The sequence below is a fragment of the Daldinia loculata genome, assembly GCF_022478755.1.
Source record: "Daldinia loculata strain CBS 113971 unplaced genomic scaffold F4817scaffold_105, whole genome shotgun sequence".
In the NCBI taxonomy this organism is placed as follows: Eukaryota; Fungi; Ascomycota; class Sordariomycetes; order Xylariales; family Hypoxylaceae; genus Daldinia; species Daldinia loculata.
Window position 1 is genome coordinate 54,669 of NW_026054959.1, and position 27,679 is coordinate 82,347.

The window sequence follows — 27,679 nt, forward strand, 5'->3', positions numbered from 1 at the left end:
TACTCACATTACTGAGATCTTGGCCATTAAAGCTTTATCTAGTGGTCCCCCGCATTCAAGTGCGATGTCATCAGCGCATTGCGGACAATTCCGACTGGATACTTACCTAAAAAGGAAGAGTTCGATGACAACTCTTCTATGCATCGACGTCCAGTCGAGATGGGTCTCTTCCGGACAATATCCTACTCTCAGTGGTTAAGAGTTGTTAGTGATAAGCCCATTACACTAGTCAAAGCTCTGTTGTCATTACAAAATTAATCGTAGAATTGATAGCAGAATTGATAGCAGTCTTTTACCAATCCGAATGACAGAAGATCGCCCTCACGGTAAGATAAATAGGTGTATATAGTCATACTACTCTACCATAACCATAATGTCGATGGAATAGAATCAGAATTTCTCCGTCTATCCATTGTGCTTCGAGTGCTTTTCAGAATGTTGGGGGCTCTCTTTGTTCTTAATTCCCTAGCTTTTGCTGCCGCTCATGGCACTCACGGCGACCAGAAAACTCTCTCTGGGCCACATCAGTCCTTATGGTACAATGTTCTGCCTGGGGATGGTGGAACACAGGTCAGATATTGACACGAAGAAATAACTTTCCAGGTTGCTAAGTATCTACCATAGGCTGACTCGGTGTTCTCTGGGATCTCTACGTTTGGGCGCCTACCATACCAACCCTGCTTAGGCCACGATGAGATCAATTATGATCTCGCATTCATAGGTCTGTCAACTTCCTAACCCTAGTAGCTAAGTAGTCAAGCTAATGAGTCAAAGGGGCACCCTTCGATACCGGCACGTCGTACCGGCCCGGTGCTCGGTTCGGTCCCTCGGGAATTCGTCAGGGATCTCGACGTCTCAACCTCTAGTAAAACTCCATTGATATAGACATAACTATGCTCATACGGCCTGCTAACCCAGAATAAGCGGAGGATATAATGTCCCCTTAGACACAAACCCCTTTAATGGGTGGGCGAAGGTCCTTGACTGTGGAGATATCCCAGTGACATCGTACGGTTCAAACTCCCTACCCCTTAGAGAGATTCTTAGTTACATATGATACTAATCAAGTTGTAGTTACGATAACACGTGGGCTCTCAAACAAATCGAAGAGGGCCACTACAATATCTTATCCCGAGCCCCAAAGACGGCTGCAGACAAGCCTGGGCCGTCTAAAAAGGGGAAAACTTTACCACGAGTTATCACTCTCGGTGGTGACCACACCATCACCCTCCCTTTACTCCGCTCAATCAACCGGGCATACGGTCCCGTAACAGTCATCCACTTCGATAGCCACCTAGACACCTGTAAGTCGCTGCCACCTCTCCCCCCGAATCCCCACACCGGCGCCCAATTACCATCTAACTCATGTCTCCCCGTGCTCCTAAACAGGGCGTCCCAAAGTCTTCGGCGGCTCCCCTTCCGAAGTCGCAAGCATCAACCACGGAACATACTTCTACCACGCGGCACGCGAGGGCCTACTCGCCAACGACACCAACATCCACGCGGGCATCCGCACCACGCTCAGCGGGCCCAGCGACTACGAGAACGACGGGTACTGCGGCTTCGAGATCGTCGAGGCCCGCGAGATCGACCAAATCGGCGCCGAGGGCATCATCAAGAAGATCGTCGAGCGCGTCGGCACGACCAACCCCGTCTACTTGTCCCTCGATATCGATACCTTGGACCCGGCGTTCGCGCCGGCTACGGGGACCCCGGAGACGGGTGGTTGGAGCACTAGGGAGCTGCGCACGATTTTGAGGGGCTTGGAGCATGTTAATCTGATTGGGGCGGATATCGTGGAGGTTGCTGTAAGTTCTATGGTTACTGATAAACTGGGTTGTGGAAGTCATTTACTAAAAACTTGTCTATCTATCTAGCCTGCTTACGACACGAATGCTGAGCACACCACGATGGCGGCGGCTGACGCCTTATACGAAATAATGAGCATAATGTTAAAAAAGGGGCCGTTGAGTAACATGGTCTCTGCCGGTTCTGAGGAAGAGCTATGAGCTTAGGTACTTACGCGTTCCGGCAGACGCTAATTCGGGGATGGGTTATTTCTGAGATGTTTAGGACATCGCTTTTGAGCCCGAGTAGTAGTGTGGTCGTTTAAGGGGGGAGGACGTGGGTAGTGAAGTACCTATCTAACACAACTTGTATCTCGTAGAGCTAATGTCAAGTCGAGTGTCATGTGCTATCTAAGAACATGTGCCTAGAGTACGCGTCGCGTTTAGGCAATTCTCTTTTAAAATGCGCGTTCGTGGGGAGTATTTAGACTGTAAAAGCGCACCCTCTATCAATCTACGGCACCATTTAAAAACATTTAGTACGGCGGTTTGAACACGGATTTAGGGCACATATAAATTGAACCATTTACATTCGAATCTATGGAGGGGGAGACAATGTTTGACTATTTTGTCTTTTTTATCAACTTTTTACCTACCAACTGGTGATCTTTTGCAACGAAAAATAAACCCCGATTTTTTCTTCTTATATTCTACTTTCAGCTACCGAAGCAAATTAAAAGGAGTCGAGAAAAGGAAATGGTATTCTGCTCGCATTAGATAGCACTTCGCGCTTCCGCGATATCTTTACTTGAGTATCAAGATAACGATGGAATCATTTACGTAAATAAGGCAGGAGAACTATGTACATCCGGGTCTTCATTCTTTCGCAAGCCTAATACGCATCCATGACGCATGTAACACCTGTAGGATCAGGGAAAGGCTAGTGTATCTATCACCCGACAAGATAAATACCTTCTTACTCTATTTACTAAAGGGGAATATAGCTGAATCCAACTCTCTTCGTTATCCATATAACAAATATAACAAGATGTTGGCTGTATTCCGAACTTGCAAGGAGCCCAACAGTATCACCCGGGACCAAGTATTCATCCGTAACAGTTGGGATTATGTATTAAAATGACGGTAGTGATTAAATCGCTGCATTGTATATAAAACACCAAATTTGCTTGATCTAATAGATCATAAGGGTATCTAACGCCCACGATTGTCCGAACCTCCTCCTGCACACTTTTAGGTATATCCAGGTCTTTATACCCAAGTAATAATTCTTGGCCGCTGACTCGATGCTGGTAGGTATCCAAAGGGCGGTGCCAACGCCACCTCCTAGTTTTGACCTCCTCGTCTACTTGATGGGATAGTTGGGCATTGTTGGATGAAGACGGCTTGTTGTGAGAACCGGAGCCCAGGGCATCCCTCTTCTTGCTCTAAGTGGAGGGTCTTCACCCAGATAATGCCGGTGTCCCCATCCAGTCCCCGATTAATCAAGGGTTGGCAGCGTAGAAACCGAGCCCCGTGCACAAGCTTGTGCGCCAAGCAGACGTAAACCTGAACTTCGCACATATTGATCTATTTTCTGAAAGTTGATATTAGTAACATGATCATTATTTATAGAAGCCAGTCAGTCATTCTCACCTTTGTATTGTTCGAAGAACCTTATTAATATTATGCTTTGGGATATTGGCGTATTGCTTGATATATTGGAAACGCTTGTTATGATGGTAAGCAAGTCGGCTTGTGCTAATATCTCTTGGTGATGGTGTTCTAAGAACGCTGAGAGTAGAAGGCTTTGTTCGAGTTGCTTGATGAGCTGATTGAGACAGAATGCATTACCTCCATGCTGAGATCACTTGAATATATATACTTTTCCATATCCCAGAGGTTAACAAAGTGAGAATAATGCTGTATCTTCCTCTGTATGGATTTCAACTTCCTCACAGTTCTGGGGAGAGATAGAGAGGCGTTGTATATAGGAAGCTAGGAGTTCATAACTGTCGCCATGCCTAAAAGAGATGTTAAGAAATTCATACTGATGTTGATTGAAACCCCATCTATTGTCTTTACTGTGATATCGATCCATAAAGAATGCATTTGCTTCTCCCACTGTAGAATCCTTTAGATGCATACTTATTAGCACAATAGTCCGAGTTTAGCTTGGGACACTTACAATAATAGCTTTAACGCCAGCTTGCCGTCTGTATGGCTGTAGCACTCGATGCTTGTACATAGTATGACCTTGTCATTCATAAAGATACGTATTTCTTTTATTTTGATTCAAAGTGGGCCATTCTGGAGACCGGTCTATTGCAATTGGCCTATCGCAATCTTGTGGTTTTATCGGACTTCTAAGAGCATTTTTGACGACTTTACTCACTGTCTCTAATTGCTCCCAGCCTCTCTCAAAAATTATTCTCTACTTAGACGGTGTGCTTCTTGTTTGTGCGGCCTAGGTTAGAATTAAACATTGTCGATAGATATTGTCAACATTGTAACTTATTGATGCTTGCCACGGGGGATGATTTGTTCGTGTAGCATTTATAAGTAACTTTTAATGATTGTATCGGATATTAAACGTGTTAGCAAGGCCTCACTTTGAGCTTCCGGCATCAGTGGTTTAGTGGTAAAATCCATCGTTGCCATCGATGGGCCCCGCGTTCGATTCGCGGCTGATGCATTACTTTTTTCTTTCTTTTTTTCTTCACCTCATTTTTTGTTAGTAGATACACTGGCTCTGTTCTGGTACTTGTTGTCGTACGGAAAGGCTACTTGAAGTGCCACACTTCTGGTTGAAATATTTATTCGATGAGTATTATTCACTATTAATAGGGGCTTGAGTATACCAATAGCGACGATTATCTCACTATTGAGTGATATATCGTGGTGTTGGACAGAATCGAGCTCGCATTATTCAAGGCGAAGACGGCGGTCGCAATTGGGTTCATTGGACTAATAGTAGGGAAAGTAAAACCGGGCCGGGCTAGACAAGTACCTAGCGCCCCCGTGGTTGTGAGCCAGTGTTCTAAGTCCTGTTGAGTTCGCACCGTTTGGGTATGATAGATTTCTACGCCAGCTCCTCGACGTCCAGACAGAAATAGTTGGTCCAAATGAGTATGGAAGCGTTGCAAGCAGGTATCTTGTCCTATAAGGACAAGCATTAGAAATGGCCGGGGCGAAACCGACGGGAAGATGCACCTAAAGGACGCCCCTAGAACTAGATTACCTGGGCCAGAAGTCTTATGGAATAAAGTGTTCAATCGTGTTAAGGACAATGGAATGGTCCGATTTCCCGACCCCGAGATTCGCGCTGGGCGAAAGCATAAGCTGCCGGAAATAGAGAAGTTGTACTTGTTGCCTCGCGTGTCGTGCCTTATTTTAGGGAGAGACGAGGATTCTGATATTAGAGTCCAGATCTACCTAGGTAAGACTAGGATGGAGACGGTCTATCCTATTCTTCGGCGCTCACAGTTAGCCGCCCCAGCGCCTGTATTCTTAAGAGTCGGCTGGGCTGAATACACTGGGATCAATGGGAATAAGATGCCTGATATGACTAACGCGAGGAATACGGAGTTTAAAATTATTTTAGTTAATGAAGTTGACTTGGCTAGATCTGAATGGCCGATGTTATTATGCCGCATTCTTGGATAACGGTATTAAACACCTTGGTGTAATTCGGGTGGTGGCGGCCGCTAAAGGAGGACCTCCGTTTGTAGTAAGCTACGAGCTACGAGCTACGTCTTCGGCATCGGTAGCAAGGGGCTCTAAGAGGACTTCCGGCTTGGAGAATCCAAGTACTTCTTGTTTCTAAAAGATGACATTGTTCATTAAACAACCGATGGCGGATGTGACATACTAAGGGCCATTATGGGCTATGTTAATAAGACATAAAGGGAATATGGTACGAATAGAAATATACATCTTCTAATATGAAAGTATGAAGTATTGGTGGCGGAGCTGGGCGAGTTGGTAAATTTAGACTCCAGTGACGTCAATTGATGTGAGGCGGCTGATAGCTGGGGATGCCCGGAAGCTCCGATAGAGACTTGATTTTACCAACAGCTTAAACGGGATCTAGCAATCATGACTTCACTGACGAGTTCAACCGTTTCATTTTAGCACATAAGCTTTTTAGAAGCAGGGCGACGACTTCGCTTCGCACGTAGTATTATGCTTTTATGGCCATTAGGTATGCAATAATGATGCTCAAATACATTTTGGGAGTGGGCAGGCCGCAGGACACCACCAAGTGGAAAGGGAGCATACCAAATGATGCACTACACACCCGTGGTGCATACCAACATACCTAGCATACCTCCTACATAGAGACAGATAACCTCAGAGCTACCAACCACCAGGTGACTGGAAAACCCGATAACCTCTTCGTGTATGTAGGCGAATCGATTTAGAAGTTGTAGTTGAGATTGAGAATTCTCAAGAGGTAATCTTGAAGTCGTAATTGAGTGGTGAGTGGCTAGAAATCTCAGATTATATCAGCCACAACCGAATTATTCCTTAATTCCATGGATGGCAAGTGATTAGCCAGATGTGGCGTTCTTCCATCAGCCGCCATCGCCCACTTTTCCCTTGGCTATCGATAGCTAGTGGGCGTGGCGGTAGTGTGACATCCAGCCATTGTGAGACGTATACTTCAACCTAAACTGAGCAACTTTTGTAGAAACGTCAACCCTCGATACGCGTGTCGTTGGAATACCCCGAGATGGCCCGCAAAATGCCAGGCGCATGTCTACAGAGTCTTAGTTGCCTGTATGCATGCGTAAGCGGAATTCAAGGTAAAGTTTGTTAATAGAGCTTGGCTGTACCTTTTCTCTTCCATCTTCCAGTCTCTCGTGGCCAAAGCAGTTATATAAGTGACTCGATCAAGCATCTCTTTATCCGGTCCTAACCACTCGCTCATTACATACATACACGAGTACTTCTATTTTAGACAATCACTTGCGACCCCTAAGGTATATAGAGTCGTCTAACTGTTCTAAGTCTTCTTTCTACATTAATAGCCAACATCCTCGGACCCCATTTCTAAAGTGTATAACCCAATTCACTACCAACAGCTTAACATCCACCAAAATGAAGGTCTACACAGTCCTTACGCTCTTCGCGGCTACTGCCGTAGTAGCTCAGACGAATACTCAGACGGATACTCAGACGGATACTCAGACTGATACTCAGACTGATACTCAGAATGCTACGGCTGCAACCACAGCTACGGCGGCCGTAACCGCAACTAGTACGACCGCCGCCCGCGCGACTAGCGATGGCACAGACGCTACCGCTAGCAGTGGCGCAAGCGACGCTGCTACCAGCTCGGGCACAGACGTTGCCAACAGTGCTGCCAGCAGTGCTACTGACAGCGCTGACGCTGACGCTAGCGCTACTAGCGATGCAGTTGTAGAAACCACCGGCAGCGATGTCGTTGTTGCTACCAGTGCCGGCGACGCTACATCTCCTACCACTATCATTGTTCCCCAGAGCACAACCGAGGCGGGATCCTCTGCCGTGGCCGAAACCGATATCGCCAGTACCACCGCTGCTCAGGAAGCGGGTACTACCGCCGTGGCTGGAACAGGATCGGCCGGAACAGCTGGAACGGCTGGAACTGATGTTGCTTCTGCATCCTTCAGCTCAGGATCGGGTGCTAATGATATTTTCGCAACTAGCGTTACCGATAGCGGAGAGGGAGAGGCTACTGCTACTCTATCCGGCCCTACTTCCACTTTTGACATCGGCGACTCGTCTGAGACTTCAAGCTCAACTGTCGTGCCGGAAGCAGGCGCCGGCGCCACATTCGGAGCCGGCTCTAACAGCATGTTAGCTCTTGTTGCTCTAGCTGCGGCCGTCCTGTTGTTTTAGAAGACATGCGCAACGGGTCCGGACCGAATAAGTTCGGATGTGTGCATAACATCTACATGCCGCATAGGCCCATCGCTGGATAGCTGGAAGATCTTCTATCTATCTGTTTATCATTTGCCTTTTTAGACAATTCGATTCGTTATATGTTCTCGCTCGCCGAGTCAACCAGGCCGGCCCTCGGGAGGCTGGACGGCTTGGCTGCTTTTGGTCATTACTGATCTTACTATGCTTTTAACCGATTTAATCTGTTTTGGAATACCGGGAACAAAATTATGGGTGGATGGACGATTCATTGGGCCCGACCCGGCCCGGTAATTCCAGCATCGGAAAGGCGTTGCGGCAACCATGCTCTGTATAAGCTTGTAATTGAACTAGACGTTGCACTTGGGCAACACCGATTCCCCGCAGATACTCACAAGCCATAGTTTAGAAGACGAAGCTGGCTAAGTGGTGGTGTGCATACTTGAGAAACTGGAGACATAGTTAGCCATTAGTTACATAGAGTTGAGCTGCTTTGGTTGGTTTAATTGGACAAAGTATCTAATAGTTTAACGCAATGAAAATCGTTGATATTTGTAAATTTGAGTATTCTAGCATGCGAGACGACATTTTTCTGGGAATGGGAATAATTAGCGAAATGTTCCGATATAGCTCCTATGTCTAAATAGTTGGTATTTCGAGAACGCAACGATTAGCTACTAGTTCTAAAGTACGCACTCCCATCTGGATATCCACCACAATACTACTTATCACTACTAGGCATCATGGTTTTACTGTCCTTTCAGGTATTTATTCTTAAAGAATAAAAAGTTACCAATAACATTTCTATTCTGTATCAACTATTCTTTTGAATTACACCAACGTAATAGACCGCAAATCCGATGCAAGAAATCAAATCGAAGCAATAAATAGTTCTTGTCTAATAGTAAAACATGCTACCAACTCCGTCCCATGCAAGATGCAAAATAATGGCTTCGCAACGCTGCGCTCGTCGTCGATCTATATGCAGAGCCCCCTTTTTGTTTAAGTTAGGTACATTCATCTCTTCTCTTTCATCTGTCATATCTCATACTAAAGCTTCGTACTCAAATCTAAACACCTAGGTTGGGTAGGTAGGTAGGTTTAGGTGCTTCGGCCGGCTATCCGCCCTATATCAAAACCAAAGCAGACACACCTACCACCCAAGCTAACACTAGCACATCCACAATCCCACCTCTACTCTTCCTGCTGCTCAACGCCGCGTTCGGCAACTCCTTCTGCACCGTTGCCGTCGCCGTGCTCGTCGATATCGTGCAGCTTGCCGCGCCGCAGTTATACCCCGTGGGACAGCATCCCGCGACCGGCCCGGCATCTTCGCCGCATAGAAACCATCCCGAAGCACATGTCGCGGTGGGCTGCGCGCCCTCGGCTGCTTGCGCGTCGGATGCCGGGACCGCGATGGTGACTCCGCTGGATATTATCGTCGTCATGGGAGGCGGCGCCGGACACGACGTTGTGCTGCAGTCGCGCCCGGTGCGGCAGCATCCGCCGCCTTCGCGGGCGACGCACGCGTAGAACCCGGTTGGGCAGTAGGATGTCGATGAGGAGGGAGAGGGAGAGGGGGAGGTGGTTGCGGATGAGGAGGAGGAGGAGGAGGAGCCGCTTGTGGGTCGGTAGGGCGGGATGCCGCCTGTTGCCGTGGTGGAACTGGGAGTTGCGCTCGCGGTGGTGGTCTCCGTCGTGGTACTAAGGACGGGGGCGCCGCCGTCGGAGGGCGTTACGGTTACGATCACGGTTATGACTTGCGTTGAGGCGGAGGGGGTCGCGGTTACGGTGGTGGATGCTATGGTTGTTTGGGTGATGACGGAGACGGTGCTGTGGACGCCTGGGTAATCGTGTCTTGTTAGCGTTATTTGTCTACTTCTATTTCTATTTTCTTCTTCTTCTGTAGGCTTAAGAATCAAGTATGTAATAGGAAGACTTACACCCGACGTCAGCGCACACGAACCCAGGGATGCAGCATCCGCCTCCTTGGTTCGCCGGGCAGGACGAAGACCCATCTGAACATTGTCCCACGGTCACGCCGCATGTCTGGCCGTCCGGGCAGCATCCTACGTTCCCGGCGTCGGGGGCGTTCGTCACGACGAAGCATTGGGTCCCCTGGCTGCAGCAGTAATTCGGCTGGTCGATGTTCTCGCAGCTTTGCGTGTTCTCGGGACACGCGAACTGGCGGCCTTGCAGCTTGGCTAGGACGTCGCGCGCACGGTTATACAGGGACGGTCCCGAGTCTTCTTCTTTTCCTCGTATCCCGGCTCTGTGGTAGTCGTAGTGCAGCGGGTACGGCGGACGGAACGGGGCCGTGGCGGTGGCGGAGCTGTTTCCGGCAAGTAGGAGCTCTTCTTCTTCTTCGTCCCGGGGCTGTAGTTGTGCTGGCGCGAAGGCGTAGTACTCTGGTAAGAACATCTCGCCCTCGTCTAGCGACATCTTCCGGATTGCTGTGGGATGCTGCTGTTGCTGCGCGCGGAGCCGGGTTGCGACGGTAAGGAGGACGAGGAGCGAGGGCGGGAGGCGGCTGAGCATTGTGTTGGAGAGGTGCATTGTCGGGTTGGGTGCGTATGAGGCTTCACCGTCTTGAATATTGGTGGTTGTATTCCGTAAGGAATTATTCTTCTGCTAATACCTAGGTCCTCTAGCCAAGTACGTAACGTCAGCTGTTCGTAGACATCTGGGCCGACGATAATTCGCGGACGGAGTTACACGTTTTTCGAAGTCGTGCGACGGCAACAGTAGGCAACAGTAGCCGTGCCTTGTTGTCAGTTTGACTTGACACTTGACAGCCGAGATAATTGGATTAAATGAACCGCTTTAGATGCTAGTCTTGTGCTACTCGACAAGTATTATTCCGTCGGTAAGGCTGTTTAATAAGAAAGGGGATTATTTTCGGATGGGACTTGAAAAGGATTATTATTTCCTCGGACCCAGTAACCAACAACAACAAACTCAACAGGGGTCGTTGGCCCAGTTGGCCCAGCTGGGACCTCAGCTTGCGAGGGATCGACATGGGTCTATCCAAGTTCCGTCTTTGACAACGCATCGATGCCGAATTCACGATTTCCTATTATGAAAACTTGAAGATCTGCATATGTTTTTATAATGCTCGAATATTTTAATAGTAAAATCACATCTTATTTATTATCCGCTTAAAAAAACTCTCTGGTTCTAATAAATCTGATCACACTTCCAAGTACATGGTAGGAGACGTTCTAGAACTCCAGGTCCATGCATACGATTGACCGTTTTTATTAAGGGCTAAAATGTAAACTCATGCACATTATGCACCTGCATGACCTGCAAAAGAGACAGCTTTGGAACAATAAAAAGACTTGATACCATTTAATCGTTCAAGGTTGATTCATTGGAATCTTTTATTTCGAGCGGAGTAGTTGCACCTACAGCCGCTCCCGTATCTAATTGAACTCACTGCAGAGAATTCTCTCTGTACCTAACCTAATGTATGAGGCGTGTTCTAAATATACCCAGGGTTGAAGTTATCCCGTTGCCTCATTCCTCATGCATATGCCTAAGAACCCAGTCCATAAAATCGGGATTGTCTCGCCAAGACATCCCATCCCTATAGTCATACAAATGTCTCATAAACATTAGGCATCATATCCTGAATAATGTTAGAATCGTAGGCCTAGGCCTCACCACAGTTGGTCAGATTCATTATCCTTGACCTCGATAACCTTATCGAATTCTCCTCCAGAATACTGGTTCTTCAAGAAAGCGGAGCAAAGAATGGCCGTTGCGACGCTGACGTTCAGGCTCTCTACCATGGTAGATCCAGAATGGTTCGGTATTGAGATTTCGAAGTCTGCTATCCGTCTCGTCTTTTTATCGAGTCCCTCTCCTTCGCTTCCGACGATCAGGATTGTAGGTTCGGACGACAACGGGTCGTAGGTATCTAGTCTGTCCAACGTGATGTTCTTACTTTCCCTAGGTCGATTGGTCGGCGCTACGGCGGCATAAATAACCCAGCCAGCCTCCTTAGACTTGGTGAGAAAATCGAGCGTGGAACTGATTGAAAATAGTTGTGTGATCTCGGATGCGCCAACGGATGCTTTCACAGCTACGGATGTCAGAGTAGCCGTGTGACCTTTTGTAATCCCAACAGCGTTGACTCCTAGAAATGCTGCCGATCGTAGGATAGCGCCCAAGTTCCCCGGATCCTGGATGCCGTCTAATAATAGAACAAACGGTTTACGGTTGGGTGGAAGGACGTATTTGACAAAGTTGGAGGTACCATTGACTTGCGCTTCTTCGGCGGTCTGGTGACCTAGTTCGAGAGTAAAGCCGGTGGCCGGCTCTTCGGTTAGCGGACCAAGGCTCCTGACTGGTAACTGTGGCAATGGGGAAGCTTCGAGGATAAAACCATTGTGAGGTCGACCCTCACTCATTTTATCCATCATGCGTAGGCCAGCAGTGCCTTCTACTTTCTCGATAGGAATGCCAGCTTGGCTTGCCTTTCTCTCCAAGCCATCAATTCGAGAAGCAAGCTGTGCGCTATCCCCATAGTATATATAGAGTTTGTAAACTTGCCGCCGCGTTTCCTTCAGAGCAGCTTCAACTACCGAGTAGCCATACAAGAACTGTGATGCCGCAGTGGTACGTGGAATGCGAACGGGTCCATGATCCTTGGACAGGCTGGGGCGGAACGATGTGTGCTCATCCTCATTGGCTCCTCGCCGTTCTGTTGGAGGTTGAGAATCGCGGTCCCACCGTTGAAATCCCGGAGTATTCCCCCGGTCCCGAGTTGATTGAATAGGCTTCCTGGTTTTAGCTGAACCCCTTTGTTCCCATGGCATCGGTGTTTTGCGAAGCTTTTCGGAATAGGGTGGGAACTTTGATCTTCCCCCAAATGATTCGGTTCGGGTAGAACTATAAGCTCCTCGCTCATTTGGTTCTTTCCTAGGTCCCCGTTCCGAACCGAATCGAGATGATGAATGTGGGTTTTCTGACTTGTATGGTGTACGACTCCGAGGACCCGAATTGAAATCCTTCATAAACTGAGTCTTTGATAGTCCACCATCCCTGTCATTACGGGTATAATTTTCCTTGTTGTTTAGTTGATATACTAAACTTTTCTTCCCGAATGATTCCTTTGGATCATAGAAACGTGCTGCTCTCGACTTTGGTTCCGGACCCTTGTATGTAATGTCCTTTTTGCCTTTCTTAACTTTGAAGGATGATTCCTCTTGACGACTGTCCCTTCCATACCGTTCTGTCCTGCCTGACCTGGCCGTATTCAAAGAATCTCTGTTAAAACCTTGTGGCCTAGCCTTCTCTGAATTGCGCAACCCGCGGTGGATGGCCGACAGAGAAGAAGAGCGAGAGTAGACATTGACAGGCTTAGGAAAGGCCCAGGTTCTAAGAAGAATATTATGTTTACTTCGTATACACGAAGCCTGGAAGGAAATCATCGGATTTCCCTAGCAAATTCTCTCTCAGTGGTACTTTACTGAATATAGTACCAATAATTATGAGCACATGAGCATGTGAAGGAGTTTGCAGCTCAATAAAATTTTGATGTACCTAAGTATACCATGGGTTATCTTCCAGGCACTAATACTTATCTTATCGCCGACAGCTAGGTACTAGTGGTCCCAGAAAAAAACACCCTTGTATTTGCGGCTGCAGTGCAACAACGCTAAACCATGTTAAGGTTAAGTGCCTCGATTAACGTAACGCGTGAAGTATGTACCTAGTAATTAATTCTACAGCGCGTTTTCAATTACCGGCAACGTCAGCATGCGCCTGAATTATCTGCGATAGCTCTATTTATCGTTTCTCAACATCGTTTCTGCCGTGATCTTGGGGGGAATGTGATTATGGATTTGCATAACCCTGTGCTGCCCTAGAAACTCGTTTGATTTCTAAAATTCGCGCATCGCAGCTGGCAACTGTCAACTGCCAACCTAATACTAGACTGGTACCCCTCTGACTTTTTGTTGCTTAAAGCATCTCGACTCGACGGCATGCATCTTCCTACTTTGTATCTATATCTGTAGGAATCTATGAGCGTGCTTCAAGATGGAAAGCGACCTAGAAGACTCGACGGCCCCTGCGGCCCTTCAGGATGACGTTGTCATGGACGAAGTGCGCGAGCTGTCTCATCAAGACTTAGACTACGATGTACAAGACGAATGCGACTTGGACGACTCATATACGAAAGAAGCATCTAATCCAAATGCCGGGGATAGGCAAGAACAAGAGGAGGATATACCCCCAGCGATATCTCGACTACACCCTATTATAGTAGTCCTTCATCCACCACCGGATCCAACAATATACGAACGGATATATCCGAGTCAGACTGTGGAGAGGATTCTAGATGAGATGGAGGATGAGGACGGCGAAATATTCTACAGTGTTGAATTCAAGGATGGGTATATAGAAGATGTAAGTGGTCTCACTCTTCTTAGGATATCTTCTACTTGCCGTATCCCCTTTGTTTCTTTAACCTACCTCCTATGCTACTACTCTGGGCCACCTCCATGGATACCACCTGCTCCAACCTTCACACGGGCTACTTCCTTCGAGATGTGATTGCCCTAACAACCTGCGAATTACTCACGCTGCTATCATTACGCATGCATAGTTCAGCTTTCCTGCGCGTGCTACTTCCTCACAGTAGTTCACGTCTTAGGTTCATTCTTCACCCCCAATAAAACTCTCACTCTTCCTTTTTACATCTCTCATTCTACTTCTCTCAACAACAACGACGACAACAACAACAACTATTCTTGTTGCCATTGATACTTTAGGACACTCCCATCCAACATATACCATTCTCCCACGCCCTACTCTTTTCATCCATATTCTTGATAGGCTCCTTCTATGGGTCCGATCTAATGTGTACAGGCCTACCTTATGGTTACTAGAGCTGCTAGTACAAGATGGTAGGTTTCCTGAGGTGGTCACACGTGAGGAATTACATTCAAAGTCATTCCTGCCTCGTCTGAAACATACCTTTTATTCCCACCCTGTTTTGCAAGAAATGGTTATTCACATCGGATCACTCTTTCTTTATTAATACACGCGAGGACTACACCTTAACTTTGTTTTATTATTTTTCGAAATATCTGCTCTTTATCATGCTAATTTCTTTAAATAGGTAGCATATGATGATATGCTGCAGCTTAAGAACGGCCCTCGCGCTGCGCAGCGATTTCAAAGTCAAAGATTCAATACTAGCCAACTAGCCATGGATAGACAACCGGGCAAGCGCCCTCCCCCCGAGGATGATTATTACGACTCTGAATCTTATGGTTCTGACAATCCCAGGAAACGGAAGAGGACATCCTCTCGGCCTACTCGCAGAAGTACGCGACAAGCCTCTAAGCAGGCCTCCGCGCGAGCCTCTATGGAAAATGACCTCGAAAACAATGCCTTTGATGAGGAACCTGATGACGTGCTCTCTGACGAGGAGTTCGAGGATAGAAAACCTTCAAAATCTCGCAGCTCGGTTCAACTCTCTTCAATAAGAGTCACTCGCTCAAAGAATCCTGCGTGGCAAAGCAAGCATAAACTAGATGACTCCGAGGATGAGTTGGCTCGGGGTCACAAATCTGACCAGGACGATGACTACGATGATGCCATTCCATTTATCCGTTCCGATATTGGTGGCGCCGTGAGAGCATCATCTCGTAAAAAGAGGAAACTGAAGCACATGTACACGTCTAGCAAATACATCGACAGCGATTCGGAGATCGAATTCGAGACATCCCGAAGGTCGAAGAGGTCAACTAAGGCTTCAAGGAGCATGCGCGATCCCGAGATTGATGATGAATACGATGCAGTCGACGATAACCTCGCTGCACCTAAGATCGCCGCAATCAAGGAGGTTTTCGAAGAGCGGGTTGAGCAGTCAGAGTTTCGACAAGCACATTCTGGAGTATGTGATGCTTGTGGATCTGTGTCAAGTCATGCAAAGGGTTCCCTTATTCCATGCCAGGGATGTTCCTATGCATTTCACAAGCAGTGCATCGGTCCGAGATCTCAACGTGACCACAGAGTTACTAAAGTCGGTCCAAATGACTTTGTGTTGCAATGCCGCTTCTGCATTGGACTACACAAAAAGAAGGATATACGTGCTCCAAGCTACTCAGTATGTCAGCATTGCAAAGTTCCCGGTGTCTCATGTGCGGAATTCTCACCGAAGAGAACTCCAAAACAAGAGGAGAAAGCTAGACTCGAGAATGGGGGAGAAGACCCAGTCACACTTGTCCAGCCTAACCTAGTCAACAATCCTGATAATGTACTATTCCGATGCTCAACTTGCAGACGCGCCTATCATTTCCAGCACCTGCCTCAACTAACCACAAACCCTGACGAGAATCGTCTCGACGAGTACTCCTTGGCCGGATGGAAGTGCAAAGACTGTTTAGACACGAGCCAGGGGATCCACGCGTTAGTGGCGTGGCGGCCTGTTGACCAGGATGCCTACATCGAGGACCAGCGAGCCGATGAGTTTAGCGAGGATGAGATAGAGTATTTAGTGAAATGGGAGGGGAGATCTCACCTTCACGATACTTGGATGCCTGGAGCTTGGGTTTATGGCATAGCTGCGCCTACTATGCGAACCGCATTTCATAAGCGCGAAGAGAACGACCTACCAAAGATGACCATTGAGTCTGCAATTGAAGAGGAATGGGTTTTGGCCGATGTCCTCCTCAATGTGAGATATAAGCGCGGTTCTACTGCTTCTTCCAAGGCTCAAGATTTAAATCGCATTTCTGAAATCCAGTCGGTATATGTGAAGTTTCAGGGTCTCAGTTATGAAGAAGCAGTTTGGGATGAGCCGCCTCCTCGTGATTCGACAACCTTATGGGCTGCGTTCGCAACTGCATACGATGAATTTCTCAACGGCAAATACTTCCCATCTGCTAGAGATCAGAGAATGCGCGAACGTATCAGTAATTATCGATCTCTTGACTTCCAAGAATCTTGCGAGCTAAAAAGCCAACCTCCGGGCCTCAAAGAAGGCCGCACGCTAATGCCATATCAAATAGAGGGCGTCAATTGGCTTCTTTATAATTTCCACCAGCAGCAGAACGTCATCCTCGCTGATGAGATGGGGCTTGGCAAGACGATCCAAATCGTCTCTTTTATTAGCACTCTTGTCCAGGATCAGCCCAAGTGTTGGCCATTTCTTATCGTCGTACCGAATGCAACTTGCCCCAATTGGCGTCGCGAGCTCAAGGATTGGTCCCCCGCGCTCCGAGTAGTAACATATCACGGCGGCAGAATCTCTCAGGATCTAGCTTTTAAGCACGAACTCTTCCCTGATGGGGTTAGAGATGGAATGAAGGCACATGTCGTGATTATGTCCTACGAGGCAGCTAGTTCGGTGAAGACTACTTTTCAAAGTGTTAAGTGGGCTGGCTTGATCGTTGATGAGGGCCAAAGGCTCAAGAATGACGAAACGCAGCTTTACAGGACGTTAGTTGACATGAATATCCCGTGCCGGATCTTATTGACAGGTGAGTGATGGCAGGTAGTCATTTATATGCTCGAATATACTAACGCTTAATAGGTACCCCGTTGCAAAATAACAAGAAGGAATTGTTCACCCTTCTTCAGTTTATTGACCCAAAGAACAACGCCGAGGCGCTTGACGCTCAGTATGACGAGCTAACAAAGGAAAATCTACCAGAGCTCCACGACCTCATTCGTCCCTATTTCCTACGACGTACTAAAGTTCAGGTCCTCAAGTTCCTGCCGCCAATGGCACAGGTTATTGTTCCCGTTACCATGACGGTGCTGCAGGAAAAGTTATCTAAGTCTATCATAGCTCGAAACCCAGAGCTAATCAAAGCAATCATCTCTAAAGGAAAGATGAAAGCAGGCGATCGCAAGAACTTGAGCAACATCATGGCGGATCTCCGACAATGTCTATGTCACCCATTCTGCTTCAATGCCAACGTTGAAGACAAGAATGTTAGCGAAGAGCAAATGCAACGGAATCTAATTGAGGCTTCGCCAAAGTTCATGCTGCTAGAGATGATGCTCCCGAAGCTCAAGGCAGGGGGCCACCGCGTACTAATATTCAGCCAATTCCTACGTTGCCTAGATATCATTGAAGACTTTCTCAATATACTGGGTCTTCCATTTGGGCGAATTGATGGGAAGCTAAGCGCTCTCAAGAAGCAGAGACAGATCGACGCCTTCAACGCTCCTAACTCGCCACTATTTGCGATGCTGTTGTCGACTCGTGCCGGTGGCGTTGGTATAAATCTCGCCACGGCAGACACAGTTATCATATATGACCCAGATTGGAACCCGCATCAGGATATACAGGCCATATCCCGGGCCCACAGAATTGGCCAGAAAGAAAAAGTTCTTTGCTTCCAACTTACGACCAAAGACACTGTCGAAGAGAACATCATGCAGACAGGAAGGAAGAAGATGGCCCTCGACCATGCTCTCATCGAGAGCTTAGATGCTGATAACGACAATAGCGGTGACCTAGAATCAATCTTGAAACGCGGTGCAGAGGCTCTATTTAGTGACAGGGACAAGGTGAAGATTACGTATGACTCGGCAGCCATTGATAAGTTGCTGGACAGGAGCCGACTTGAGAGCACAAGTACGGATAACCAGACAGCTGACAACCAGTTTTCGATCGCGCGTGTCTGGGCTAATGACTCGGGCACACTCGCGGATAACATAGACCAACCCGATAACAACCCGCCGACGACGGATGCGAGCGTCTGGGAAAATATTCTCAAGGCACGCGAGGAAGAGCATAAGCGCGAACTTGCTGCAAAACAGGAGGTGTATGGCCGTGGTGCTAGGCGACGTGGTACTCAAGTAAGATACCATTTGTATATGATTTTATCTATTCGGGACTAACAGTATTTAGGGTGTGGACTACAACGGCACTCGAGTATGTTACATTGAAGGCGTAGATGATTTTGATGACAAGTCCCTAACAGAAGAACAGCGCCCAGAACCAGACAGTGGCGGCTCCGACATTGATGGAGAAGACGAACTTTACATCGACAACGGCGTAGAAGACGATGACGATGAAGTATACAGGGAAGAGGAAGAAGAATCAGCGGTTCTAGCAAAAAACAAAGGGGTCAAAGGTAAACACTCAACTCCATCAACACTACAAAAGTCACGAGCCAAAAAAGGCAAGATAGTTAACACTCCCAACAGTAACAGAGCGCAGCCAGGGTCTAGAAATGGCAAAGCAAGTAGCGACCGAAGCCCTCGAGCCGCCACGAAAAGCTCGTCAGAGCATCAGCCAGACTCGGGGAGTAACTCAACCAGTAGCTCAACCAGTAACTCGGCCAGTGTCCCAGCCAGTGATTCAACCAGTAACTCGGCCAGTATCTCAGCCAGTGTCCCAGCCAATGTCCCAGCCAGTATATCAGCCAGTATATCAGCCGGTATATCAGCCGGCACCAACGAAACCCAGTCAAAGTCGGGCACAGAAGCCACCAGCCAAAATCAGTCGGCCAATGCCACAGACTCGAGTGCTACCTCCGCAGAATCCCCTCCAGCCACAGCCTCCCTTCCTTCAAAATCCGAATCCTAACTTCGTAGTTTCGATCCCTCACCGCGAGCAACCTTCCCTTGCTGGCAATTCTCATTTATCTTCGACTATTGCTCCTGCTATATCAGCCTCCAAGGTATTAAAGTCAAATCAGGCCGTTAAGAAAGCACCTCGCGAAGAATTCCTCAATCGTTCTTTCAGTGCCCCACTGGCCTGTCCTACGGATAACAGTGGCACTTGCATCGTTTGTAAGAATAAGCACCACATTAGCAACAGTTGTATAGATTTCAACTCCGAGATCTCGCTGCGGCTCGCCATCGATACTCTAAGGACTAGTGGAGATACGCCCCTGGTTCAAGCATACAAGACATACCTCACCAACCAGTTACGACGACTATCAGGGTCTTGAAGGGCAATAACTTTGGACTTGTGGTGTAAGTCCGGGCGAAGAGGCATGATTCATGGATTGGCTTATAGCTAGTAGCCTCGATAGGCATAATTTCTGCTACATGCTTGTTTGTAGATAAGAGAAATCAGGTTCGTGTTAACTACGCTATGGTGTATTGCCTAGGTAGTCAGATACATATAGCCCATTTATACTACAAATGAAGCAGAAAGGAAATAAATGGCCACGATTGGTGATTGGTTTGTGATCAAGACATTTTGGAGTTGATTTCGGGTTGTCCAACAGCTATACAGGCCGTTTGTCACGTGGGAAACACAAGACAAGAACTGCAGGTAACCGTAGATGCATTCAACCTTATTTGAGGTTTCTCAGCAAACGCCAGTGATAATAAGAGATATGCGCGTAGCAGGTAGCAGGTAGCAGGTAGCAGAGTTGTGTGCGTAAGGGTCTTCTTATGAATGTGTGTGTGTGCTTGTGTGCGTGTGCATGTGTCAGCTTGCTCCAGCTTGCCGTGACGGAAAATAAGTATTCCTAGGCTTTCTAGGTTTCCATGCATTCTTTTAAAGACCTCCATGCTTCTTATCAAAACCAGCCTTCGTTCTCTCTTTTTTTTTTTTTTTCTTTTTAAATATTTCATTGAGAAACACTAACACCATCCTATCTAAAGATCTAAAGATCTTAAGCCGTCTAGGGTCGTGTTTTTGTCAAGACGTGCCTGGTGTTGTTGATCCAGTCTTACAAGACTGTATAAATACCCAGAGCGCGTACCCATTTTCTCTCCCGTTTGCTCTGATTTCTTTGATATTCATCTTTTCGTTCTCAACATGGAAACGTCCTCTCCTCTCCCCACCGCCTCCGGCCCAATAGCCAACTCCCCCTCCGACTTGTCTTACTCTTCAGGCGCTTCTCGCACTTCCACTCGAAATACATCTCCCGATTCTACTGATGCTACGACTTCTTCTGAACTCGCGTCGCAGCTCTTAGATCTTGGTTTGAACACCAATATAGAGCACACCCCCAACTCTCTACTTGACTCTCAGCTTAAGATGGATCGAAACCCTTTCCAGTCCGTCAACGAACGTAGAAACAAGCTGGTTACGGACCGCAGCAATACAACCCAAATCCAACAGCCCCAACAGCCCCAACAGCACCAACAGCAACACTTTCAGCCTCAGACACTAAGACCTAGCATGCAGTCTCTGAGTATGGGGGTTAGAAATCTTGCTTCGTCTAACTGGAGATCGCAGACAGCTGATGAGGCAGCACTATCAGCTCGTACTGGCGAATTCCCCCCGTTCGACCTTACTGTTGGCCATCATACACAACAGGGTTCTGGTGGTCGACACTCGTCATATGCAAGCCCTCGTTCAGATCAGTTTCAGCAGCAGCAGCAGCAACAACTACTCTCTAGCATGATGCCTTACTCGGTTTCTAGCAACCTCAACGACTTCCAGCTGGATTCCAGCTACGCTTACTGCTATGATCGAGGCAACGGCCAGTATACGCGTCTGATCCCTGCTGATATGTTGCCCGCTTTGAAGGATATTCCACCCCTACAGCAGAACTGCTCCGGAATGCTGGTGTTGCCGCTACCACGAGGTCTGCCTTCAAATGGTCGATCTAGCAACACTAACCCGGTTATCCTCAGAGTAAGCTATCGAACTTGATATTACACTTCTTAAATTATACCCTCTATTCCGTGTAAAAGACGTACTAACTAGGTATCTATAGAGTCCAACGAATTCCCCGTCCTCGACTTCGGATAACATCCAGGTAAGCCCGAGTGTTTGCTTGAACTCCCTGCTTCGGAGCAGCGCCAATATGGTATCTATACTCTCTCCCAGTCCACCCAACTCCAACTCCAACTCCAACTCCAACTCCTTCAACAGATATCACTACCCCGCCAATAATCATATAACCTGGTTAGAGCTCGATATTAGGCCAGTGCAAACGGGATCCCGTGTCTAAGACATCGGATATGATAAGAGTCCCGATGATCCTACCCTTCCCTTTCACATTGTCTGACAATACCTACCTATCCACTGCCCAGACATTCATACTCATACGCAAGACCTGACCTCAGCACTAACAGTCTTTGCCACCGCAGTCACGAATCGACACCATCGTAGCTTCGACGCCCCCAACGCCAACAAGCCTATCCATGGCAACGGGAGTCGCAGGTCTAGGTCCCGGATCCGCAGCCGGCGCTACGGGTCTTTCTCTCTCTCAGCACGCCCAACATCCTCACCAGCACACCAGCCACAACAGCGGCCACAACCATCCGCAGCAGCCGCAGCGACGTCCCAAGATCTACTGCGACAAGTGGGTGCACGAGGGCGTGTGCGCATTCACCCAGCAGGGCTGCAAGTACAAGCACGAGATGCCCTTCGACAAGGTGACCCAGCACCAGCTCGGCCTGTTCCACGGCTTCCCCGCCTGGTGGAAGAAGCACCAGGCCGACCTGTCGCGGCAGAGAGACGGCCCCGAGGACTCGGTTAGGCTGAGCAGCGGTAGTGAGAGATTTGCAGGCCGCGCTGGCGGATGCAATAATAGTGGTGGACATTCTGCTACTGCCAGTGCTGATGTTGCGGGGATGGCACCGGGTCTCCCGAGTTGGCGCCGCAGCGCTGATGGCATTCCTACGGAGCAGAAGGCGTTGGGAACGGGTCGTGGTATGGCGAGGGATATGAGAGGAGGAGGAGGAGGAGGAGGAGGAGGAGGTATTAAAAACCCTTTTGGTACGTCGCACTCAGCAAGTCTAAGTCTACTTGAACCAAGTTAAAAGCCGGTTTAACTAACATCTTGCCTTTTATAAACAGTGTCTTACTCGTCCCCCTTCGGCCCCATCGCACCCCCGGCTCGGACCTCGTCTACGACCCCAGCGGCATTTACAGCCGATCATCTTGATACTGGTACTGCGTCGAAGACGACGGGAGGAGCCGGGGGCAATCATGGCAGTGCTCCGAATGCGAACCCGTACTCTTCTCTCGAGGCGCTGGAGGAGAGTGCTAATGGCAAGGGCGGAGAGGAGGCCAAGGCGTCGGTCGGAGGCTCTAGCGGAGCGCGTCTGATTTGAAGTATGTTGGCTCGACGACGGAGCACGGTTTGGATGAGAATGCCGTGGTGATTCGAAAAAATTGTGGGAAGATTTTGGGGTGGTGTTTGTTGTCTGCATCAACACTCACCCCCTGATCTTCTACTTGCTTACCCCTGTCCCTATACATATCACCTCCCCCTTTTATCACATGTACCCCTATGTTCGAGTACTTATGTACGGTCCTCATCCATACAGGCGTTCATTTCCTCTCGATCCCATCCCATATTCTTCCCATCTCCACCCCAGCAAAAGGAAGGATTACAGCTTCCCTTCCCTCCCCTTCCTTTCCTTTCCTTTCCTTTCATTTTCTCACGCACGCACGCACGCACGCACGCATACATACATAGCATGACGACACGACGACCTAGACCAACGACAGGCGGCACCGCCTGCACCGAAGTTTCTCGCGAAACCATGATTCACGACGACCCCTTATTCGCTCTCTACTGCTTTACCGCCGGCGTTTTCGTTTTGCGTTTTGCCTTTGCATTTGCACTACTAGGGGTGGGGTGGATGGATGGATACCTAAGGTAGGAGGTGGAAAAAAAAAGACACTTTGAAGCGGACGAAAAGGAAAAAGGAAAAAGGAGTTAGGGGTTAGGGGGTTAGGGGGTTAGGGGAATAAGGGAGGGGGGATATGGCGGCTGAGGAGGAAAAGAACCAACGCATATTGCCAATGTATAATAAACTAGCCGCTCGAGGCGAGGCAAGGCATGAGACTGGCAGATATCCAGCAATGGATTAAATACTATGTGGCATTTTCCGGTTTTGCATCTATGTCCTATTGAACGATTGGCTGTCTAGGTACCTAGGTTTATGAGTTTGCCATGATTAATGAACGGGTGCGGTATCCCTTTGTCGCTTTCCTGTAATAGTATCGTGTACATGCCTAGGTACAAGCTTTATAGCATACTCGTCCGTCCTTTTAAGGGTGGCATAATTGCCCATTTCAGATGGTCTAATATATAAGTTAATTTTAGTTTAGGCTTCTCCCTTGTTGCTATAAGCGTACAAATATTGTTTAAATACCAGGTAGGCATATAGTTACTTGACGTTTCGTTAGACAGGTTGGAGTCAGTGCTGTATAGCTCCTATAACTATTACGATATGATTAATTTGACCAATAGCTACTACCTCCTACCAGGTAACTAGTAAGGAGTAATAAAATATATTAATCGGCCAAAGAATATTAAATAGGAACACCTAGCAATTGACTATTAGGAAAAGACACATTTCATATTCCTTCTCCATTTATATCACAGTTGTTATTCCCTTGAATGCGGTCATCTTTTCAGCTGCGTATTTTAAACTCCTATGCGCCTAGCTTGACCTACCATACAAATACAATATACCTATCTAGGTACCCAAAGCTTACAGGTAGAGCCCCCCCTTGTGGCTGTTTCCTATAGCATATCATGTACAATGCCACGATCTATCATTCCTACCTCCGGATGACTCGAATGGCGGCTAGCGCTCCATACGGTGACGAGATAGAACATTAATAGCAATATTGCTACGAACATCAGAGCTTCTACGTCTTGTAAGTATGTGATCTACCGTATGTTGACAGAGTATGGTGGGAAACCTACTAATAAAATAGTCCGAGATCCAGGACAATATGTTGCGTAGTTTGGGGAAATAGGTATTCCAGGTAGTTACGACAACACTTGGTAAATAAGCGTTGCCAAACACATCCGGTCTTCCCAACCATGGAATTCTCTTGAGGATAGTTGTAGCATATGTTTCCTCTGCTGCCTCATCCGCTTCAAGCAGGGCAGTGTTGTGGTCTATGAGTTCCAGTAACCGCTGTTTATTGTAGGCATCAGAGCTGATAACAAAGTCTCTGAGTGTTAGAGGCTTCTGTGAAAGGTAGAGTGGTGCAAAACGATTATCGGATTCTGGTAGCAACCGCTCCCCCGTATAATGCGAGATATGCCGACCATTAATCTTTACAACTACCCCACAGTGCGTATGAACTTCTACTAGTTTAATTCCATATGACCTTTCTATAACGCTAGGATAATTAGAAATAATTTCTTTGACTATAGAGAGTAAGTGGTTCGTACCAGTGTAATTGAATCCTCGGATTGGCTCCATTTTCAAGCCACAGTTCCATCATCGTCCATGTATCTTTCCTCCGTACCTCTCTATGGATTACGTGTGCTACCCAGTAAATCCATGGCATGGTAGTGTGGCATCCGTGTTTCGAAACCTGAACTCTGGCTTCTGTATCGCGCAAATCACTCCCGACAAATCCGTTTCGAAGGAATTCTGCCATGAGCGTGATATTGCCGGATCCTGATCTGTATTTGTAATGTCCAGCCATGCAATACCACACTAAATCAGTTTCCAGATGACTTCTCTTTGGTACATTATTCATCCTTCTCAAAATCCAGGGTAATATCGCAGTCAGCCCGAAAGATGATGCCGTTAACAAAAAAGAACAATAATAAGGACACTCGGGGAATGACCTGGTGCGTATATCGAACGACCAAAACACTGTAGGTGGCGGGTAGGGGGTACCAAACTGGAGTTTCAAGCATGTATCTTCAATTTGATCTAGCCGCCGCTCAATCGAAGGCTCCCCAGTAAAGTTTAGGTTTTCGAAAAAGGCGGCGAGGAATCGTGCCCTACATATACAATAATATGGATACTTTAGGTCAACGAGTTTGTTGCGGGAGAGGATGACCTCCCCAAGAAAAAGCTGGCAAGCCCAATTTACTAGCTCGGGTTTAGTTATTCTATGCTTGAGCAGTTTTGTGTCGATGTCGTTTTGTAGGATTTCTATGATAGAACGATGAGTGAAAGTGAGAACCAAGGGGTGTCTGAGTTCAAATCCCCAGCCTAGACTGTGGTCTTTCGATAATTCAAGCAAGCCATTAAAGCGAGCATGAATCTGTTCTCTCTTAAAAATATGCCAGTCATTTCTCTGTAGTTCAGAGTCGATTGAGTTGAGTTGTTCGGAATGTGGTTCCTTGGCATCCCGACTAAGCTTTTCCGACACGTAAGATGCCCCTAGAATCGAAACTTGAGTTGGGTGTGTCATAGAAGCATACGTATTGTTTATGGCGAGTATTATATATGCTTCTTTTTGATGTACATCGGAAATCGAGTCGAGCATGTGCTTCAGGTAGTCGAGCAATGGTTTCGGGCGGGTGTCAATATATTTCCATACTCTATCTATATCATAGTCGGAATTTAGAAACTTTCGTACTTCCAACATCGCAAGTCGGACCCAGAGGAAGATACCTTCGGCTATGTCGACAATATGGTTCACTAGGGATTGAGTTGAACATCGACGATGAGAAGAATCACCGCAGAGATTCCCTCGTCTTCGTGCACAAGATTTTTGTAGCTCTGAAAATCTTGAATGTGTTTCCAAGCGTTCTGTAACATACGCTTGTATATCTTGCCTAGTAAGATTATGCAGTCGAATCCTCTGGTGGCGTGAGATTGCCACGAAAGCCTCGTATTCCCTACTGGAGATACAAACTTTGACCCTCATTCCTGATAGAAATGTCCAGTTTTGGATGAGACGCACCAAGTCGTGGTAGTCCTCGGCGTGCTTCTTTTCGTCAAACTCGTCAAGGCCATCCATAAGTATAAATATCCTATATCGTTCTAGGATAAAGGGATTGCTTATTAACAAGTTAACTGCCCGAGATATTTCTTCGTGGTTTATAGACGTGGTGGCTTTCTTGTCTAATCCATTGCTATCAGGAAACAGTTGTTCCATGAGCTCTGGGGCCTGCTCCAGTGAAGACCTCAAGAGGGAGCATTTGAGACCCAATAATCCGTCTTGATGGGAAGTAGACCAAAAAAAGTATTTCAGGCAAAGTAATTGTGAAGTGCCGGCCCATTTGATTAGCATATCCTTCGTCAGCTCATGCTTCCATATGAATTTCATCAACGTTGATTTTCCAGCCCCAGGTTTCCCGAGGATATGGAAAATGCCCTCTCCATCGCGGAGCCAGTCAGTAAACGACATCTTCAGGTCTGGCTCTGCCTCAAAGAGCTTTTGTGGTTCACGAAAAATCCACTCGAAAGTGTTTGCGAAATTGTCGTGCACTTCATCATATCTTGGATTTGGCTGTGTGCCATTCTGGCATTTTCTGATTTTGCTAAGGATCACGTCAAGTTTCTGTATATCCTGCGCACGGTAGCAGAGACTGAGAATTTCTTGGAACCGGTCGTATAGGCTGTTATTTGTTGAGTCCAGCTTGGATTGAACCCTTTCCAATTGCTGTTCAACTTCGTCATTCTTCACAGTGGTATTCTTGAGAATATCCAAAATATGGTCAATTTGGGTCCTGTGTCAGATATTAACTCGGATCATAGGTAAATAAGAGGATATCGGAAGTAATTAAATTGTTAGCCCTATAGTTTCAGGGGTTTCACATACTTCATAGATGATACCAAAGCTAGATGAAGTGTCTTTTGGCCCCGCTCTAAGTCGGCTTGGAGGTCTCGGAAACTCTTCTTATTGAAGATTGATCTCACTGTCGCTTTAATTGCGCTCTTTATAGAGTGCGGTCTCTCTGGTCTATCTCGATTCAGTAAGGACATGATGTTCGACGAGATATCGTGGCATCGGGTGATAACGACCTGGATACTGTTATCATCATTCTTCGAAGAATCCCTTAACTGTTCCAATTTCTGAGAGTCTTCCTGGATCTTGTCAAGGAGATTGATCATTTCCTCGCTGTAACCAAGTAGACTATCCTGTTCTCTTGGTAGTCCTGTCTTTGAATCATAGGCTTCTTTGACCTTTCTTACGCATTTGCTTGTACGATCAATAAGGTCTACCACACTAAAGAGGAGGCCTACTGCGGTGAAAGGATCCATAATGATGTTCGAGGTTTTTTTTTTTTTTTTTTTTTTTTTTTTTTTTTTTTTTTTTTTTTTTTTTTGAGGGGAAATTTTTTTATTTAATTTTAAGTTTATTTTTTTTTATTGTGTATTCT

General features: G+C 47.2%; 8 protein-coding genes and 1 non-coding gene across 9 annotated transcripts; 6 read left to right on the top strand and 3 right to left on the bottom strand.

Moving 5' to 3' along the window:
• Positions 1-270: 270 nt before the first annotated feature.
• F4817DRAFT_20574 (Arginase/deacetylase) lies at positions 271-2,104 on the top strand. The gene is made up of 7 exons (XM_049298637.1): positions 271-570; positions 625-721; positions 775-865; positions 925-1,008; positions 1,075-1,304; positions 1,390-1,808; positions 1,878-2,104. Exons 1-7 carry the CDS (start codon positions 436-438, stop codon positions 2,007-2,009), a joined length of 1,188 nt encoding a protein of 395 aa, XP_049153738.1. The 5' UTR covers positions 271-435; the 3' UTR covers positions 2,010-2,104.
• Positions 2,105-4,394: 2,290 nt separating this feature from the next.
• F4817DRAFT_354182 (uncharacterized protein) lies at positions 4,395-6,273 on the top strand. Its single transcript, XM_049305482.1, has 2 exons — positions 4,395-5,255; positions 6,066-6,273. The coding sequence occupies exons 1-2, from the start codon at positions 4,992-4,994 to the stop codon at positions 6,123-6,125; spliced, it is 324 nt and encodes a 107-aa protein (XP_049153739.1). The 5' UTR covers positions 4,395-4,991; the 3' UTR covers positions 6,126-6,273.
• Positions 4,409-4,479, top strand: F4817DRAFT_t156. Its single transcript has one exon. It is a non-coding gene; the product is annotated as a tRNA-Gly (tRNA).
• Positions 6,274-6,448: 175 nt separating the features above from the next.
• On the top strand, positions 6,449-8,250 carry F4817DRAFT_354184 (uncharacterized protein). The gene is made up of 2 exons (XM_049305483.1): positions 6,449-6,592; positions 6,798-8,250. Exon 2 carries the CDS (start codon positions 6,888-6,890, stop codon positions 7,668-7,670), a length of 783 nt encoding a protein of 260 aa, XP_049153740.1. The 5' UTR covers positions 6,449-6,592; positions 6,798-6,887; the 3' UTR covers positions 7,671-8,250.
• A 568-nt stretch (positions 8,251-8,818) lies between these two features.
• Positions 8,819-10,809, bottom strand: F4817DRAFT_363349 (uncharacterized protein; the record flags this gene model as incomplete). The annotated part of the gene is made up of 2 exons (XM_049306633.1): positions 9,635-10,809; positions 8,819-9,534 (listed from the first exon to the last, which is right to left on the bottom strand). The coding sequence occupies exons 1-2, from the start codon at positions 10,245-10,247 to the stop codon at positions 8,819-8,821; spliced, it is 1,329 nt and encodes a 442-aa protein (XP_049153741.1). The 5' UTR covers positions 10,248-10,809.
• Positions 10,810-11,020: 211 nt separating this feature from the next.
• Positions 11,021-13,205, bottom strand: F4817DRAFT_354186 (uncharacterized protein). Its single transcript, XM_049305484.1, has one exon. The coding sequence runs from the start codon at positions 13,127-13,129 to the stop codon at positions 11,354-11,356; it is 1,776 nt and encodes a 591-aa protein (XP_049153742.1). The 5' UTR covers positions 13,130-13,205; the 3' UTR covers positions 11,021-11,353.
• A 229-nt stretch (positions 13,206-13,434) lies between these two features.
• Positions 13,435-20,057, top strand: F4817DRAFT_354188 (PHD/FYVE-zinc-finger like domain-containing protein). The gene is made up of 6 exons (XM_049305485.1): positions 13,435-14,108; positions 14,824-17,191; positions 17,245-18,521; positions 18,574-18,597; positions 18,655-18,799; positions 18,873-20,057. Exons 1-6 carry the CDS (start codon positions 13,740-13,742, stop codon positions 19,619-19,621), a joined length of 4,932 nt encoding a protein of 1,643 aa, XP_049153743.1. The 5' UTR covers positions 13,435-13,739; the 3' UTR covers positions 19,622-20,057.
• Positions 20,058-20,442: 385 nt separating this feature from the next.
• Positions 20,443-22,694, top strand: F4817DRAFT_363351 (uncharacterized protein; the record flags this gene model as incomplete). The annotated part of the gene is made up of 4 exons (XM_049306634.1): positions 20,443-21,267; positions 21,350-21,391; positions 21,726-22,356; positions 22,438-22,694. 4 exons carry the CDS (start codon positions 20,443-20,445, stop codon positions 22,692-22,694), a joined length of 1,755 nt encoding a protein of 584 aa, XP_049153744.1.
• Positions 22,695-23,894: 1,200 nt separating this feature from the next.
• On the bottom strand, positions 23,895-27,563 carry F4817DRAFT_363355 (uncharacterized protein; the record flags this gene model as incomplete). The annotated part of the gene is made up of 4 exons (XM_049306635.1): positions 23,895-24,246; positions 24,305-24,729; positions 24,782-27,025; positions 27,118-27,563. The coding sequence occupies 4 exons, from the start codon at positions 27,558-27,560 to the stop codon at positions 24,119-24,121; spliced, it is 3,240 nt and encodes a 1,079-aa protein (XP_049153745.1). The 3' UTR covers positions 23,895-24,118.
• Positions 27,564-27,679: the final 116 nt, after the last annotated feature.

Coding starts and splice junctions, on each gene's coding strand:
- F4817DRAFT_20574 (XM_049298637.1), top strand. CDS start 436: ATGTTGGGGGCTCTCTTTGTTCTTAATTCCCTAGCTTTTGCTGCCGCT. Junction 722..774: donor TTATGATCTCGCATTCATAG/GTCTGTCAACTT, acceptor AATGAGTCAAAG/GGGCACCCTTCGATACCGGC. Junction 1,809..1,877: donor CGGATATCGTGGAGGTTGCT/GTAAGTTCTATG, acceptor CTATCTATCTAG/CCTGCTTACGACACGAATGC.
- F4817DRAFT_354182 (XM_049305482.1), top strand. CDS start 4,992: ATGCACCTAAAGGACGCCCCTAGAACTAGATTACCTGGGCCAGAAGTC. Junction 5,256..6,065: donor TGGAGACGGTCTATCCTATT/CTTCGGCGCTCA, acceptor AAGGGAGCATAC/CAAATGATGCACTACACACC.
- F4817DRAFT_354184 (XM_049305483.1), top strand. CDS start 6,888: ATGAAGGTCTACACAGTCCTTACGCTCTTCGCGGCTACTGCCGTAGTA.
- F4817DRAFT_354186 (XM_049305484.1), bottom strand. CDS start 13,129: ATGATTTCCTTCCAGGCTTCGTGTATACGAAGTAAACATAATATTCTT.
- F4817DRAFT_354188 (XM_049305485.1), top strand. CDS start 13,740: ATGGAAAGCGACCTAGAAGACTCGACGGCCCCTGCGGCCCTTCAGGAT. Junction 18,598..18,654: donor TGGACTACAACGGCACTCGA/GTATGTTACATT, acceptor ACAGAAGAACAG/CGCCCAGAACCAGACAGTGG. Junction 18,800..18,872: donor AAAAAACAAAGGGGTCAAAG/GTAAACACTCAA, acceptor CACTCCCAACAG/TAACAGAGCGCAGCCAGGGT.